We start from the raw sequence: 18,032 nt of genomic DNA on the forward strand, positions 1-18,032 counted from the left end.
TGCAATCAGAGGAGTGAGTCTGCAACCCATAGACATCACCAGACTCTTGGTCTTATGCTTTGAAATGCTTTTCTCCAGCCTTTAATGCAGCCAATTCCAACTGTTGCTTGTTTTGGGGAGTTTCTGTCTTTAATCTCCTCTTCAGCTGGTGAAATTAATGTTCAATCAGATTTAAATCTGGAGATTGATTTGAGCAATCTAAGACTTTACATTTCTTTGCCCTGATAAAGTCCTTGACTGAACTGGCAGGGTGTTTTTTATATATATATATATATATGTTATATATATATATATATATATGGATGTTATATATATATATGTATATATTTATTATATATATATATACCGATATTATATATATATATATCTATATATTATATGTATATATATATATATTATATATATATATATATATATATGTGGGATGGACCGATAGGATTTTTTTTAGGCCGATACCGATTTTAACAAACTCTTATTGGCTGATACTGGTATTTGTCACTTCCTCTCTTATTTGAAATTTTAGCATCAAAATAGATAGTATTTTGATCATGTTTTAAATCAGCAAAGTTCAAAAACACCTGCATTAAATTAAATTATACTAGCAATTTTATTGCTGCATCATCAAATAATTTCTAATGAACATGGATTAGATCCGTTTTACATTCAGCAAGCCTACATAAATACAACAGAACCAAGATACATAATAAATAAACAGTGCTTTTTAGGCACTAAAAAAGTTTAACAGTTTTCAGGTACAGAAATAAAGTAAACAAATGTAAAATAACACTTCACTGTATAAATTAAATACATATTAATCCTTCTTTATTGTAACAGACTTTATTATGATTAATCTTCTAATTTGTTTTTGTATACATTTTAATATTTTTTGTAAGTTTAAATATGTATGAGATCTCCTTTACTAAGACAGGACTCTTATTTTGATGGGTTTTCTAGTCTACGGAGCTATATGGGTAATGAAAGCACGGAGTTCTTCGATTTGTCAGTTTATTACACACCCCCGAAAAGATCTGTATATATTTGTTTACTGTTAGTTGTAATAAGTGTTTTGTGTAATTCGCTGTATGTTGATTATAATGCAACTGAGAGAGAGAGTTTAATGTGCACTTCTCGTGTTGTGTTTTGTTTAGCTCTTATGGTGAATTTTTCTCTCTTTTTTTTGGAGTGAAAAAGGATGCAATAAACTTAATAAAACATCAGTAAAGCTTTGGTCATCATTCAGATGAGGTCTGCTACACTTATGAAAGTTACAAAAGTTAATTGGTCAAGAATAGTGTGCAATCTTTTGTTATTTGATTAGCATAAAAGTATAGACAGCAGTGCTAGGATTATGCAACAGTCATTATACAGCTCAGTGCCTTCACGCAGTTAATTAATAAACCATCAGTTTGTTATAATGGCCTTTTTCCTTATTTAGCCGATATGCCGATAAATCGGTGCATCCCTTTTATATATATATATATATATATATATATATATATATATATATATATTATACACACACACAGATATAAACAGACAAAACCCAAATATCACAGTGTCTCTTTGTTCCAGTATCATAAAAACACCCCCTCACTTCCTACACTGACTCTGAACCTGTTAGTAAAGCGAGCAGTCACATGTGTATTGACTCTTTCTGTGTTGACAGGCCTCTCCCAGCAGTCAAAGCTCAGACCGAGGAGGACACCTGTGAGAACGATGAGGAGTCTGAGTACATGACTCCATCCTCTCGGCCAGTGCTGCCCTCTGCTGCAGGGGAAGCTGTGCCTCCACTTTCTTTCAGTCCCAGGTAAACTTCAGCCATGAAGGTGTAAAACTCCAAGAGACACTCTGAATAGACTAGACATAAATATCAGATCTCTTTCAGTGTACTGAAAATCATGTTTACCTCTGTAGGAGTATGCTCAATGAGATGGAGTCAGAAAACCCACAGATGTACGAAGCTATGTACAACATCCAAGCCCAAGCCCTTTCTGCCTCTCCACCACATCAGGCCAGAGACTCGGGTACCGTGATGTTAACAGCTCTTCTTCTTTATACATGCAGTCTGCTAGTGTATTCTGAAATGTGTTAAGTTGTGTTTCTTTGATTGTTTAGATTACTCTGAGTTGCCTCCTTTGACCTGCTCTAATGGCCCGAGGGATCCTGTTGGTGCATGTGGTGAGGAGGAAGAGGAGAACTGCTATGACTATCCCAAGCCCCATATACACACCAACCTCGCCCGACGCACGCTTTCAGATATTAACCCTACATCCTCAGCCTTCAGCCGCATTTCCATGGAGCATGGAGCAGCAGCAAGTCAGTCATACCAAGTGTTATTTTAGTGTTTTTTTATACTTTATATTTAAATACTCTTTACGTAAATAATAAGGATATAATATATATACGAGTATATGGTTTTAAGTTTATATGCTATAGTTTTTAATATTTTGTATTGGCTTGTATATTTATATTTTCAGTTTTCATTTTTATTTTAGTTTAAATTGTATTAAATTTGTAAATTTTAATACTTCTTCTTTTTTCTTTTTTTTTTTGCCTGAAGCTTATAGTTTTAGTTACTTAGTACTTCAACTTATTATGTATATAATGTAGTAATCTAATATTTATATTTCATTTTATCTAACTCATCAATAGCCTCAAGCATCTTTTAATCTCAAAAGATTATTTTTAGATGAAGAAAAAAAGTCAGTCGAGTGTGTCCAATCTTTAGATTTCTATTGTAGTCAGTATGTTTTAAATATATTTACAGAGCAAATATAGCACTGCCATTTCCTTTTTCCACCTATATTTATTTTAGATCATATTTCAACCCCATGAGAGTGTCATGGCTTCCTTATTTTAGAACAGCAGCTGCAGTATGGTCATTATCTCAGACTTCAGTGTCTATATATTGACATTGTTTTGATTCTACATTGTGTCTTTAGCAGTCATGGACCCCAATGAAGCCCCTGAGCGGCCTCCTAAGCCTCTTCCCCGTCGCATCAACTCAGAACGCAGGCCCAGCCCTGTTCCCCCTGGAGCGAGCCCAGGGCCCAGCCAGCAGATCAGCAGTGAGATCGAGCACCTCTTGAGCCAGGGCTACTCCCATCAGGACATCCAAAAAGCCCTTATGATTGCACAGAACAATATCGAGATGGCCAAGAACATCCTGAGGGAGTTTGTGTCCATCCCTTCTACTGCACATATCTTAACATAGCAAAACTTCTCCGAGCATCCAGTCGCGGCCCGGCCACGCTCATCACGCATTCGTCTAGACTCCAGAAGAACAGAGTGCAAACTTGCGCTCTATCTCTAGTGATGGCGAGAGACACTTTCTCCGTAACACTTCTTGGATTCCTCCTCCGTGCGTGCGGAAGATCGAAGGGTTCGTTGCAGCCGCTTCTTCAGCCTGAAGGCAACGCATGTCCCCTAAGGACAAAAACATGTATGACACAAAAACATGTATGTGTTTATATATGATTTAATATATAAATCAGAATATTGAGTATAGTTAATATATACACATGTATGTTGGAGAGGTTCAGCTGCAGAGATCAGGGTGTGTGAAGTATTAGGCCTCGCAGTTCGGATAGCTAAAGGGAGTTAAACAGCAGACTGCAGCCGAGCATTTTCTGGCGTGAAAAATGGCCTTTACGTGTGTTGCTTCGGTACGTTTTGTTTTCAAATGTGTGATTTTTCATTTTTCGTCTGTCTAGTAGCATGCCGTACATGTCGGTCCCCATGGCGCAGTCACCTGTTTCAAAAATACCGCTCAGCCCAAAGCAACCCGTTCTCCGCTTGACCTTGACCTCCAGGGTACTGTGGGATTTTTTTTTTTTTTTTGGGTGTGTGTTATTTTTTACGCGCGCGGTGGCGGCTGGGATCGGAAATGGGCTCTCCGTCAGCCTTGTTACATCTGTGTAGCATTACTGTAACTGTACTGTACCATGAATTCACTTCCCAAATGTTTTAAGGACAGCCAGTCCTTCAGTTTCCCAATAGGAACGTGCTGATGAAGGGTACACACGTCTAATGTCAGGGGACATGTCATTTGTTTGCTCTAATCTGAATGTGTCATTAATATGGTGGTCTCCGACTTTTGTGAAGTAGTGTGTTTACTAAAGATAGTGTTCTCTAACAGATAAAGGGCGAGAGGTTGGACACAAAGTGAATCTGCTTAGTAAAAAAAAAAAAAAAAAAGATGAAGTATTTGCTTAAAAAGGTCCAAGGCCTGGCCAAGTTTCTGTATTCGGTGGGGACTGAAATCACTCTTGGGGAGGTTCGGACTCTTGTATGAAGCTGTTCATCTTAGAAACCATTTCACCTTAATATATTGTTATTATTAATGTTATTATTATTAATGTTTTGATTTATTGTTATTAATACAGAAGTGCTTTACTGCTGCTATTATTGTTAGTGCTAAACAATTAAGCCTTAAATGTACATTTGTGAATACTGTTTAACCCATTTTAAAGTGACAGTATCAGTTGTGTGTGATTTGTAGCATACTTGAAATCAGAAGCAACTTGCGCAGGTGTGAGCCCAGCTGATTTGTTGAGTCTCTGTTTGTGTGCGTGCATGGGACGTCTTGTTTTCATCCAGGTACGTTGCGTTTTGCTTGAAATACATGCGTTTTCGTTTATCAAGATGGTGAAATGCGTCACGGGGCTCATCGCGGAAGGCCTTATTGTGTGATTTGTAGCATACTTGAAATCAGAAGCAACTTGCGCAGGTGTGAGCCCAGCTGATTTGGTGAGGCAGCCATGATCACAGTGCCCATAGTCCGTCTGCTGTTAGGGAGAAGGTTCTTCCCGATCTCCCCTTTGTACTCAGGAATACCGTACATTTCAACAGAATCTACATTAGTGACTCCATACTTTAAACCAGTGCAAGACTGTCTCGTTTTCAGGGCGAACACAATGCTAGACTACTTTCTCAATGACATCAGCATCAAATTCATTAATTCTGTATTCCTTAAAGGGATAGTTCACGAAAAAAATGAAATTCTGTCATTAATTAACTCGGCCACATGTCGTTCCAAAACTGTTTTGTCCATACAGTTGTCCAAAACAAATTTGGTCCCCATTGACTTGTATTGTATGCATAAAAACACATTCTTCAAATTTGTGATTCACAAAAGAACGAAGGTCATTTGGAACAACTTGAGTGTTAATAAATGATGTCGTTTTCATTTTTGGGTGAACTGTGCCTTTAATGTTTCCAGTTATTGTTTGTTATTGTACCAGCACATTTGAATGCACTAGTAATACATTAAAGTGAGTTTGAGTCTCTCATGTGGGACTGGAGGACTCATGATTGATGTCGCCGACATCAAAACTGGCCCAATTTTAGTTTCTACTAGCCCCTAGTGTTCTTGAGAGTGTTGCACTGGGATTACAGGTACTTCCACGTCTCAATCTTATAGGTACACATGCAACCTGGAGAGCCTAGACCAGGCGAGCTGATCAGTTCAAGTTGTAGGCTGTTAACTCTCGGTTTGTAGATTCTGTTGCCTTGAAGCATATGATGGTTTAATACTGTTTTTTTTTTTAACTGCACCATATGAAGTTTAGAGATGAGAAGGTGTTTTTTTTTTTTTTTAATCATTTCATTTTACTGTACTACTATTTCTTGATAATGATGTGTGATGGTTGTGTGTACAATATTTGGCACAGTGTACCAATTTGTACTATGATACTGTCACTTTAAAATCAAGCGTGTAAAGTTACTTATACATAGAATACGTGGAAATGGCAATGTTTTATTTCATTTTTGCATTCCTGTACATGTCAGAATTTTATTTTTGTTTACTGATGTGAATATTACTGTGAGCAGTGCCATATGTTTAGATATCTCCGTAAATTTTGTTCTGCTACCCGGAAAAAAAGGCCTTGTTTAGTGTAAAGAGTGAATGATATCCCTCATGAATTTTTGGAAAACGTTTCCATTGTCGTTCAAGGCTTCTTTGGCTTGGTCAGTGACATCGTAGTGAATATCTGTCTGTGTACTGGAATGTCTCGAACCAGACCACAAGAGGGAGCTCGCTCCTCATTTTGCCATAACTTGTCTGAGTATTTCAGGGTTTCTTTCTTTTGTGCTAATTCTCATATCACTTTGGAAGTATGCACAGCGCTATACTGTTAATTAAAACAATAGAAGAAACATCATGGCCTGTCTGTGTCTGTCTTAAAGGTGTGTGCGTGTGCGTGTCTGTTTTTGATCTTCTATTTTAAACCTTAAAAAAAATTCAAACTATTGCACAGAACCGCTGTTTCTGATGAACATTAATAAATAGGCCAAACGTGACAAAATTAAGGCTCGAGTAAGCCAGCACTTTTTAATAGAAATACCAAGATAATTCAAAAACAAGCATTAACAAAAATACCACTGACACAAAACAAAAACGGTGTGACAAACCAGAGGAAATGAAAGAGGTGAACTTAAGTGTAATAAGGACTTTTGTATCCATCTGTGGGTCTGATTTGCATATAGTACAGGGTACATACTGCATAGATTTAAGATACAACTTATAAACCTCCAAAATATGGATTGTTTTTTTTTTTAATAAAATATATTTTGTTTTAAAAAAAAAAGTCTTAAGTATAAAAATCACACCTGCATTTTTTCCTGTTATGCTCTCCCGCCAATATGATAAATGAATGCAGTCTTCCACATGCATTTTAATATTTCCTATAAATTTAAAAATGGGAGGGTTGGTCATGTATTTCTTTATTTACATTCAGTGCAAGATGAGGACAGCAGGTAACGGCATTTAAAAAAGAATACAATGAGCTCAACAGGACACTTCCTTTTTTCTCAGGCCAGAGGGACATTTTAAGCTCAAACTGACATTAATGTAATTCGCTTCCTCAGCCCTTGCAGTGAACATGAACTTAATTTGATACAGCTAATAAAATTATTACAAAAAAAATAAAACCAGAGGCATGGCATGAACCCAACATTATGCTTACATATTTGGAAAAAAGGTCAACCATGTCAGAGACTTTCACTGACAATTTATTTCGAGAAATTACCCTCAAGCTTTATCATTGGGCAGTTTCAGAGCTGATCCAGAGGACAGATGAAGGTTTACAGTGGTAAAGACGGCTCAGTGCATGGACTATGGTGCGGCAGAGCTGAGAGCAGGTTCAGATCAGACACATCGACAGCACAGCAAATAATGACTCTTCAAATGCCCCTCAACAAAGAGACTCAAGCGCAACCTTTCCAATGTCTCAGGCATTTTAAATAGCTAAATATATACAGTATGTCATATTTATATACAATTTGTAAATACTAGAGTGGAGTCATCCATAATGAACTTGGTGCTTTTTGGATCATCTTGCTGTATATTGAATCAGATTATAGCAGTTCAAACATGAAACATGGGCAGAAAAAAGCAGAACTGAGTGGGAATTCGAGTAGAGGGGAAGATGTGGATGTGTTGTGAGGTCTTTGAGCGCTCAGATTGGGATTCACCCTGAGAAGGAGCTCTGTAGGACAGTGGTCTCTCCACATATGCATGTAGTTTTCAGTCTTTGACTCTAATTGAAAGAAAATATCATCAGGTTTCCATGGCACGGCCTTACAAATCTTGGGTCTTGTGTAATATAACGGGAATCATTGTTCTGAAGTAATGACCTATTCGGTGGGGGACTTTTTGTCTCCATTGACTCCTTGTAGAAGCACTGCCTCTTCAGATTTCCCGCTTTTCATCTCCATCACAATATCATCCTTACTGGCCTTTTGCTTGGTGCTGGAGAACGAAAACCACAGATGATATTAATGCTTTGTATCATGATGGTGTATCTATCCAGTCATTTTGTGTGGATACTAGAGCATTAAGTTGATTACTTTTAGACTATTTTGCTCTAATTTTAGGGTACAGTGTTATTTTAGTATTATTTATATACTATTTTAGTATTTATTAATATTTTAAATTTACTTTTATTTATAAATGTTTAGGTTTTATTTTAGTTTAAAAAACAAATAAAATTGATATTTCTATTTAGCTTTAATGTTTTTTGTTTAGTAATTTTAGTTTAATTTTTATTTATTTATTTAAAAGCTAAGGAAATTGACAAAAACATGTCTATTTAGTTATGTATATTTCATGTGTTTTAATTTTAGTTCCAGTAATTTTAACTTTAATCCTTCAAAAAAAATGACCAAAACATGTATTTTTATTTTAGTTTTAGTAGTTTTCAAACAAATTAAAACTGAAAAACATGAAAACGAGTTTGCTTTTTAGGTTGTTCATCTAATATTTTATTTTAGCTTAACAAAAAATAATTTTTAATAGTTTTACTAATAACAACACTGATTTAAAGGTGCAGTGTGTCATTTTTACAGCACAAAATAATCAAATAAAACCTACAAATCGCATATTTCTTATAAACTGTCTTTGCAAATATTCTTATAAAGTGCTTTTTCTAAAATTTTCTATATATTAATATGGGACAGAAGTAACTTGCTATTGAAAAATACAGCAGCTTAAAGCTAATTAAGTCTATGTTAATTATACGTATTCTATTAAATTCAAATAAAACATTTTTTCGTAGAGAAAAATGCATACAAATCCTGCTTTCCCGACCGTCCACAGGGCAGCTTTCCTTTCTTGTACAGGAAGTAGAGCACACTGCCCAGTATGGCTATGAGGAGGAGGCAGATGATGAGGACGGCTATGATGACTCCACTTCCACCTCCTGCGGTAAGAGAAGAAATGCAGGCTGAAGTGAGTACACTGACAGAGGAAAGGGGTGAATGTTTCCTGTATGTCTGACTGAAATATACAAAGCCTTTGTCATAACAGTTAGTTTCCTAAAGGGCTGTGAGTAAAGTGCTGAGAGAAGCAAAGCAGTGATGATGCGTGAATCCTTGTAGGGGCTATTATAGCCTACAGAAAGCCATGTATTCTGGAATCATTCATTCCGGAATGATGTTCACAGTTCGGTGGTCAGTGCAGATTAGCATGAGAAATGATGGACTATACACAGCCTGAGTAAGAGTGCTCATGTGATCGAGGATGAGTGGTCAGGCTGCTGTTCAACCTCGCAGTACAAACCTGTTCGTGGTTGATTTGATGGAACGGGTAATTCTGTTCCTGTCACAACAAGGGTTTGAGTTACCAAACAGCAGTTATATTCATACATCACTTGATCTCGCATGGTGCTTTTCTTTCATTATATCACGGGGACTGCTGTCCCAGACCCTGTGAGGAAGTTATTGCTACAACTTGGATATTTCAACAAATTGTCTACACTTCTTGTAAGAGCAGGGGAGTTAAACTGCGGTGTAGGGATCCTAATGGAGCACTAAAGGGTCTATGGAAAAATTGAAAGAAAATAAATTACAAAATGTATTTTTAAAAGTAGTAAATGAAAACAAATCTGAATATAGTTTTGTGGGGTGGAAAGTATGTTTTCATTGTTAATGCCCTTGTTGACTAATTGTAGGGCACTATTTTTTTTATTTTGTATGTATAATATATATATATTATACATACAAAATAATATAATATTATTATTATTTTTTATATATACTTTTATTTAAACCACTGTGCCTGTTAAAAAAAAACAGATAAAAATATTTTCAAATGATTTAAAAATCAATATAAATAAAAGTTATACAAATTTCCAAATAAGTTCCTTTATTTTCTTGAGGCTTTAGAACAATTGCATATACAAGTCAATTATTCTATAGTTTTTGTATAATTTTTCAAATAAATTATTTTAACTTCTTGAGGCTTTAGTACAATTACATATACAAAACAATTTTTCTATAATTTTCCAAATAAGTTACTTTAATTTCTTGAGGCTTTAGCACAATTACAAGTCAGTTATTCTATAATTTGGGGTAGAAAATTATTAATTATTAATTTAAAAATACCACTACTTAACAATACTACTACTAATAATAATAATAATATACATTTTATATAATTATAATATTATATTGTAATTAATTATATTATTAACATTTTAAAATAGTTCATGTTTGAATTAAGTCAATTATTTAATAAAATAAAATTATACTGCTGCCATATTTTGACAGACACATTACTTGCTATTAACTTGTTGCATTGTGTCTGGTTAGAACATGATGCTGTAAGCAACCGCTGACACTGAGTCGAGCTAAATCTGCTCTTATAACTCTGTTTATTTTCCTGACTACAGCCATAAACAGTATTAGAGATAAGGGCTCTGAGGACTGCCATAATAAGAAACGGAAAGGTCAGCTGATATCCCAAAGTGAGAGTGGCTGCTTCGCCTCATTTGCCCTGATGCCAAGCGCTCAGGTCCCATGAGGTCACAGGCAGTCAGCCAGGCCTGATGTGAAGTTTGCCTTTGTCCTAATCAGAGTCCAGAGACCACATAAGAGCATTTTCACCATCAACAGCCTTCTGTTACATTAAAACTGCTTTGTGTTTAAATGCACGCTGATTTTGACTGCACCACCAGAATAAATATACAACACCACGTCAGCCCTCTCAGATGACTGTTTCTATGGCACAGATACTGCTTTCTGTCATCAAATCTCAAGCGTGTGTTCTGTTACATCCAAAATACAGTGATATGCTGGAAAATTGCTGCACTGATGGAAGTAAAAAATAAGTATATTTGAGTGAAAGTTTCAGAAACGTACCTTTTGGGCTCGTGGCTTGGGTTGTAGTTGTTGTCGCACGTGCAGCTACACAAGAAAATTGGTATAGAATAAGATTGTATTTGTTTGCATAATTTGACGGTATTAGTTAGCATGAACTGACAATGAACATCACTTGTACAGAATGTATTAGTCGTGGTTAATGTTCATTTATATACTAATACTAATACATTCTTAACATTACAAGAACTAATAGCATATTTATAGGTGCTGTATGTAAGATTTTGACTCTACTAAAGCATAAAAATACCATAATATGTAAGAAACATGCTAAGTTAACATACTTGTTTATCTGAAAATGAATGCTATAGTCAGTTATTCTCCTTTGAAAATGTGTGTTCAGGGCCGGAATCTTGGACTTTGTTTTGGTTTGTGAATCCCGCCCACTGCCAGTTTACAGTTTATTCATCGTCAAGTGCGCTCGTTTCTGTTTGTGTCGTCAATCTGGCAACCTGAGTGTGTGTCAAGTCTGAGGAGGAGAGGCAGGGTGAAAAAAACCCTCTCCAATATTTTGATTTTGGGCTGCAATACCTAGTTCAACCACTCGGTGTCAATCCTACATACAGCACCTTTAATAGCATATTAAAATTAAAATGGCATAATTATAATATTAAATAATATAATGAACCAAGACTTACGCTGTGATAACTGGCTAGCACCTCATAATTTATTTGTATATGTTAACATTAATTAATGCAATAGCTATCATGAACTAACAATGAACATAACTGGTCATGTTAATTTGTAAACTAATACTCAAATGTTTGTGGTCAGATTTTGAAAAGTTTGAGATTTTTTTCTTTTCTTTTGTTGTTTGAAGAATTCAAATCATAATAATGTTTCTTGAGCACCAATTCAGCAATTACAATGATTTCTGAAGGATCATGTGACACTGTAGACTGCTGAAAATTCAGCTTCGCCGTCACAGGAATAAATTTACATGTTAAAACAATTATTTTAATATTAATATAATATTTTATTTAAATAAATAAAAATAATTAATATTAATATAATAATATTTTAATAATAATAACATTTTACAAAAGATTGCCAAAATATTTATCAAATTAATTAACATAGATTAAAAAAAAATCATTGTTAGTTCATGATACCAACAGTGCTGGGTAGATTACTTACAAATTGTAGTCCATTATTGATTACGGATTACATGAAAATTGTAGTTAGTAAAATAATCTAGTATACGCATTTTAGTAATGTATTCTGACTACCTTTTAGAGTGCTTTTTACCCAAATTGTTTTAAACTTACCATCAAATGTACCATATTGATATAAAAAATCAAAGAGAATAAGAAAATATATTACATTATTTGATATCAATATCATGAAGTGCATTAAACATTACACTATGTTAGGGTTAATATAAGAACTGCAGTAGGTTGATAAAACACTGATAATTAAATCAGTCATAAAAAAAAAAAAACCTGTGACCATTGACCAACATCAGAGAACTGTGAACATGCAGATGTATACGTTTGAGTAGAGGAAATCTTACAGTGAGAAAATGAAAACTCACATGCTTGAATCTTGCGAGAAACTTCCTCTGTCCCCAGCTCATTGGCAGCGCTGCACTTGGCTGTGAGTTCAGACATGGCTCTCACAGAGATCATGCTGATAACACCAGTATCCGTCATCTGGTTCTCCGCTTCCGGCACAGGGACAGGCTGCCCAGTCTATAGATTTTGTCATGGTCATTTCAGTTTACCTTACATTAATCTAGAATATACTCATATCTGCACATCATGATTTACCCAAGAATCACCTCATCTTTTCAACATTCTTATCATACAATGTGCCTGACCCTCTATACAACCACAGACTACCCAATTTTTAAATTACTCGCAAAAGATCTTTGTGACTGTGTGATGGTTCCTGATTGGTCAGAATCAGAGTGCTATAAGGATACCCGTTGGTCAGAGAGGGTCCAGGTGATGTTGGGGAATGGGAAGCCTTCTGCATAGCAGGTCAGGTTAACAGAGCGGTCAGCCTTATTCACTGGACCCACTTCTATCTCCTTTGTGAACTTAGGCTTCCCTGAAGCAGGTTTAGATATTTAGTCATGAAAGCACACTCTTTTGTTTTTCTAGAATCTTGGTGATGTTTTATATACTGAGCTAATATTTTTAATTTTATTATTTATAAACCTTCCTTTGCTTACATTTTGAGGACCGAATGTCAATACAAAACTCACCTCGCACACTGATTTGCACAGAATTTTGTTTTTGTAGCTCATGCAGGCTAGAGACAGTCACTTGACACACATACAATCCAGCAGTGTCATAGGAGGCATTGTGTAACACCAAAACATGCCCCTTACCCAGCCACGTGCCATCCTGCAGTGAAACACACCGTCAAATAGGTCAAATTACATGCTCAAGCATTTCAAGAGCACATGTTTATCAAGCAGATTCATTTTATTCATGCTGGATATTATTTATATGTTGTAGTTTTGATTTTGGGCCTCTTTTGAGACCACATTTAGGTTTTGGTCTATAGTTGGGTCTTATTACTTAAAATCTGGGGTTTAAAACTCTTGATCTGGGTCTCGGGTTAATGATCTCTAACACTTCCTTTCAAAAGTTTAGGGCCACCACAAGTTTTAAGAAAGCAATACATTCATTCAGGAGAGACCCATAAATGTATCAAAACTTACAGTAAAGACATTTATAATATCACAAAAGATTTCCATTTCAAATGCTGATCTTCCTAAATATCAAAGAATCCTGAACGCATGTATCACATTTTCCACAAAAATATTAAGCAGTACAACTGTTTTCCATAGTGATAGTAATAATGAATGTTCTCAGTGTATCAGTGTATTAGAATGATTTCTGAAGGATCATATGATACTGAAGAGTCAAGAAATGTCTTCTGAAAATGTTTGCTTACGAAAATATTATACAATATGAATGTTTTACTGTATTTTTGATCAAATAAATGCAGTCATGGTGAGCATAAGAGAGAACACTGAAAAAGTATTTAAAAACTATATTTTAAATATATTCTAAACTTTGGTGACCCTGGACCACAAAATTGTTTAAGAGATTTATACATCATCTGAAAGCTGAATAAATAAGCTTTCCATTGATTTATGGTTTGTTAGGATAGGACAGTATTTGGCCTAGATACAACTATTTGAAAATCTGGAATTTGAGTGTGCAAAAAATCTTAAAATTTGTCCAAATGAAGTTCTTAGCAATGCATATTACTAATCAAAAATTTGTGTTTTTTTTTAATTTGTCTATATTTATGGTAGAAATTTACAAAATATCTTAATGGAACATGATCTTCACTTAATATCCTAATGATTTTTGGCATAAAAGAAAAATCGATAATTTTGACCCATACAATGTATTTTTGGCTATTGCTACAAATATTCCCATGTTACTAAAAAGTAAAGACTTTGGTACTGGAAATTTTAAAAATGAGATGATACCAGCATTTTTGGCCATTTCTTTGTATATTTTGACATATATTTTAAAATATATTTTTTGTATTTTTATTTTTATTACAGGTCAGCATGGTGTCATCATCAGTTCTGACTGCATCTTATTGTTGTACCTTAAACCATGATGTCTGTGTGGGTAAAGAAGACAAAGCGTTGCAGGTTAAGGGGAGATCATCCCCCTGGTTCAGAACGGTCTCCTCTGGTGTCACCACAATTTGATCCAGATCTAAGAAAGAAAAAAAAGGTGTTAGTCACCATGAAGATAAAAGCTGACATCATCTCACCAACATCTGCCACGGCACAGGAACTGCAGAGGAACATGCTCTTACAGTGCACCGTAATATTGACGGAGTCCTCAGCATAAATGCCTTCGCCAAAGTCAATTGACTGACACACATACGTCCCACTGTGTGACCGCTTGACATTTTCCAAAAGCAGCATTTCATTATCTGCACTCAACTCTTCCTGGAAAAAAAAAATGAGAATAATTAGAACTGCAGGTGAGCCAATAAATATTTTTCACATGGCTCAGAGATTTCAAAACAGCTGGTATTCAAGTTAATTTGCATAGCACTTTTACCATACATATTATTTCAAATCAGCTTTACAGAAAATGTTACAATCAGAAAGTATTCTAGTATCAGTCAAAGTAATGTTCATACTGTATGGCTAATAATATACAAGATAATATAAGTTATGTGGTTATTAAACATCATGTATTAAGTTAAGCAGGCATAATAAACACAATCTCAGCTCATATATTACCTCGTTATGTGTGAAACTAAAAACCGGCTGAGGGTTTCCATTTCCCTCACATCGGATCTCCACAGTGTCGCCTTCTTTTATAAGACCATTACGTGGATTTACGTACACTGTTACTTTTGTCGTAGGGTCTGAAAGATGAAATGAAATTGTAAGATACTGTTGTGCTTTGTGTATCCAACAGATGGCAGCACAGAGCACTGTGCGCTCAAAAATCGATCAATCCACAGAAGAAAGTCATACAAGTTTGGACGACAGCAGAAAGAGCAAATGATGACTTTTTGTTGTTGTTGTTATTGTTTTTGCCTTAAAAGTAAATGTAAGTTAGAAGGATATTGACTCACAGTGGACTGTGATGTTGATTTTCTTGGACTCTGTCATTCGTACTTCACCGGGGACAAAGTATTTGACCTCACAGTAGAAAAGGGCATCTTCATCTGTCCTCTGAGGCTTAATGTACAGATCACTCTCGACTGTGAACAGGCCGTTAGCTTTGGTTGTCTCTGACTCCGAGATCTTTACCTCTAAACGGGATTCAGATTTATTTGTTATTGTCATAAAATGACATTTTATTTTGGAGAATGTTCATTTAATGGTCTTGTGTTTACCATTATTTGATTGTTGGAGAGGGAATCTGTCCTTATACCATGTGATGTTGGGTCTGGGATATCCATCATCCACTTTGCAGTGTGCAACCTGAGTGAAAACACCATTATTATGCAAAGTCCCTAAAATGTACATACACGAATAGTTTTTTTGTTTTGTTTTTTTGAGCTTTACCTTTGATGGCTCCTCCGCAGTAACAGAAATCCCTGTGTGTGTACCTTCAATCACAGGTAGAGACGGCGAGTCTACAGGACAGAGAGGTTTGGTGTTAGGATGAAGCTCAAAGTAGGTCAAGAGGCATATTATTTTGATACTCTAGCCTGGACAGGCGCTTCTAAAACAAGTCTGATTTGTCTTACTGAATATTTGGAGAAGAGTGTGTCCTTCACCGCTGTCTGTCGACACATCATGCACGGTGCAGATGTACTCCTTCTGGTCACTTAGTTGCACGTTGTTGATGATCAGAAGGGCACTTCCGCGTGAGTTCTGTGGTTCATGAGAGTGTGTGAAGTTGATCCGTCCAGCGTATTCACTGCCCTCGTCAATGATCTCTTTCTGTAGAGTATCATAGTAGTAGACTCTTTTCCTGCTTTGGTCCCTGCCTGGCGATTTCTGGACAAAGTAAAAAAAAAAAAAAAAAGGTTCAACATTTATTTGTACACTACCCTTTAAAAGTATAGGAATGTTGAGATACACTTATTCAGAAAGGTTGCAACGAATTATCAAAATTCACTTTAAAACCATATTAGAAAAGGTGTATATTTTAAAAGAAATGCTGTTATTTTAACTTTATATTTGTCAAATAATCCTGAAAAAAAAAGTTTTCTACAAAACCATAACACTGACAATAATAAGAAATGTTTCTTTAGCATCAAATCAGTATATTAGAATGATTTCTGAAGGATCATGTGAAACTGAAAACTAGAGTAATAATGATGAAAATTCAGCTTTGATCACAGGAATAATTACATTTTAAAATATATTAAAATCAGAAAATTAATTTTAAATCGTAATCCTATTTTCCTATATTACTGTTTTGCTGTATGTTCGATCAAATACAGTAAATGCAGCCTTTGTGAGCATTAGAGACTTCTTTTTGAAAAAACGACCCAAACCTTTGTACGTTAGTGTACATTCCATCGAAATTCTACTGATAAAATTGCCATAAATTAAAGAATATTAAGAATATGAAATCTATTTAAACACTCCTTTCTCCTACTGTTAAGTACTGTAGAAAATAAAAATCTCATATTCAATTCAATTCAATTATTGTATTTGTAGTAAATATTCTTCATGTAATTATTTTTGGTAACCCTTTAGTATAGGAACCAATTTTCACTATTAACTTAATAGCATGCCTATTATTGTTGTTTATTAGTAATTATAAAGCACATATTCTGCATGACCATATTCTACATCCCTAATCATACCTAAACTTAACAACTACCTAATTAACTATTAATAAGCAGCAAATTAGGAGGTTTTTGAAGCTAAAGTCGTAGCTAATGGTTTGTTAATAGCGAGATTTGTACCTTAAAATAAAGTGTGACCAAACTTTCTATTTATTGTAAATACATGTAATTTTTACAATATACTGATGTTAAGCGAATTTAAATTAAAAATGATAAAGACATTTTATTTGTGTATTATAGTTATGATAACTGGAGGAAATGCACTTAATTGTTAGCCTATTCTTAATAGCCTTAAAATCTTGTTTCATTTCTTCATTCATCTTTTGATTTTAGGGTTTTAGGTCATTTTTCATAGTAATTACCCATTTAGCTGATATTGGTGAATGAAAATCATGTAAAGTGTGAATGGGCCTGTTTCTCACCGTAAACCAGACTATCATCTTGGCTGGTTCCTTCAGAGTGTAGATACAGGAGATTTCAGCCTGGCCTTTTAAAGATACTTCCACCCGGTCTTCCATGTTCACATCCACCATGGCCCATGCTGAAAACACATCAACCCACAAAGATTTGTCAATAGGCCTAAACTTTATACTATCAAATCTGTTGAGTAAAGGGGTCAACATTTCCTGGACAGATTTTGTGATGACTAAGCCCCTTCATAATATCCTTTGAATGGAGTGACCACTTAACAGGAAATAAGGCATGGGGAAGACCACTTCTGATTGGACCGCACCACCCATGTTCCCATGTCAAATGCACAATCTGGTGGGAGCAGAGCACTTGAGGGAGAAGACATTATGAGTGGAATTCACGGAGCCCACTCATGTCCAAATTCATGTGTAGCATTCCCGCATGTCACATCTCAGGAGGAAGAAAGACTCGATTTATCTAGAGAATAAGTGACCTACTGTTTGCCAGAAATGAGCTGTTCTCTCCCTTAAAGCATCTTAATGCTGTGAATCATGAGGAGGCTGAAACTATTCAAAAGTATGATCACTACAAGACATGACACAAACATCCATGCTGTTTGTTTGTTCTGTGAGGAGAATAGTTTGCTAACACACTTCACAGAGAGGGTGTATAATCTAGATTCGCATTTCCAATTGATTTTGCACCGGTGCTCCTCA

The 18,032-nt window shown here is 35.3% G+C and overlaps 2 protein-coding genes across 6 annotated transcripts in view; one reads left to right on the forward strand and one right to left on the reverse strand.

Annotated features, from left to right (window-relative positions):
* LOC109103546 (E3 ubiquitin-protein ligase CBL-like) overlaps positions 1 to 3,763 on the forward strand; it is a 34,486-nt gene extending 30,723 nt beyond the window's left edge. For 2 of the 3 annotated variants that reach the window (XM_042739478.1, XM_042739476.1), the window contains 4 exons: positions 1,667 to 1,807; positions 1,915 to 2,024; positions 2,116 to 2,316; positions 2,943 to 3,763. In XM_042739478.1, the coding sequence (XP_042595412.1) occupies positions 1,667 to 1,807; positions 1,915 to 2,024; positions 2,116 to 2,316; positions 2,943 to 3,214 (724 nt within the window). In that variant the 3' untranslated portion in view covers positions 3,215 to 3,763. The remainder of the gene's footprint in view (positions 1 to 1,666; positions 1,808 to 1,914; positions 2,025 to 2,115; positions 2,317 to 2,942) is intronic. The other variant, XM_042739477.1, reaches the window with a different exon arrangement.
* Positions 3,764 to 6,315: 2,552 nt separating this feature from the next.
* Positions 6,316 to 18,032, reverse strand: part of LOC109103202 (cell surface glycoprotein MUC18-like) — a 29,539-nt gene continuing 17,822 nt past the window's right edge. Inside the window, exons 2-17 of one of the 3 annotated variants that reach the window (XM_019116571.2) lie at positions 17,328 to 17,446; positions 15,853 to 16,105; positions 15,668 to 15,738; positions 15,496 to 15,583; positions 15,232 to 15,411; positions 14,891 to 15,018; positions 14,455 to 14,590; positions 14,239 to 14,351; positions 12,869 to 13,010; positions 12,584 to 12,711; positions 12,194 to 12,350; positions 10,642 to 10,686; positions 9,062 to 9,100; positions 8,573 to 8,702; positions 7,639 to 7,753; positions 6,316 to 7,541 (exon numbers count right to left, since the gene is read on the reverse strand). In XM_019116571.2, the coding sequence (XP_018972116.1) occupies positions 7,639 to 7,753; positions 8,573 to 8,702; positions 9,062 to 9,100; positions 10,642 to 10,686; positions 12,194 to 12,350; positions 12,584 to 12,711; positions 12,869 to 13,010; positions 14,239 to 14,351; positions 14,455 to 14,590; positions 14,891 to 15,018; positions 15,232 to 15,411; positions 15,496 to 15,583; positions 15,668 to 15,738; positions 15,853 to 16,105; positions 17,328 to 17,446 (1,844 nt within the window). In that variant the 3' untranslated portion in view covers positions 6,316 to 7,541. Of the gene's footprint in view, positions 7,754 to 8,572; positions 8,703 to 9,061; positions 9,101 to 10,641; positions 10,687 to 12,193; positions 12,351 to 12,583; positions 12,712 to 12,868; positions 13,011 to 14,238; positions 14,352 to 14,454; positions 14,591 to 14,890; positions 15,019 to 15,231; positions 15,412 to 15,495; positions 15,584 to 15,667; positions 15,739 to 15,852; positions 16,106 to 17,327; positions 17,447 to 18,032 lie in introns of all 3 variants that reach the window. The other 2 variants (XM_019116570.2, XM_019116573.2) reach the window with 2 other exon arrangements.

Source organism: Cyprinus carpio, chromosome B15, assembly GCF_018340385.1.
Source record: "Cyprinus carpio isolate SPL01 chromosome B15, ASM1834038v1, whole genome shotgun sequence".
NCBI lineage: Eukaryota > Metazoa > Chordata > Actinopteri > Cypriniformes > Cyprinidae > Cyprinus > Cyprinus carpio.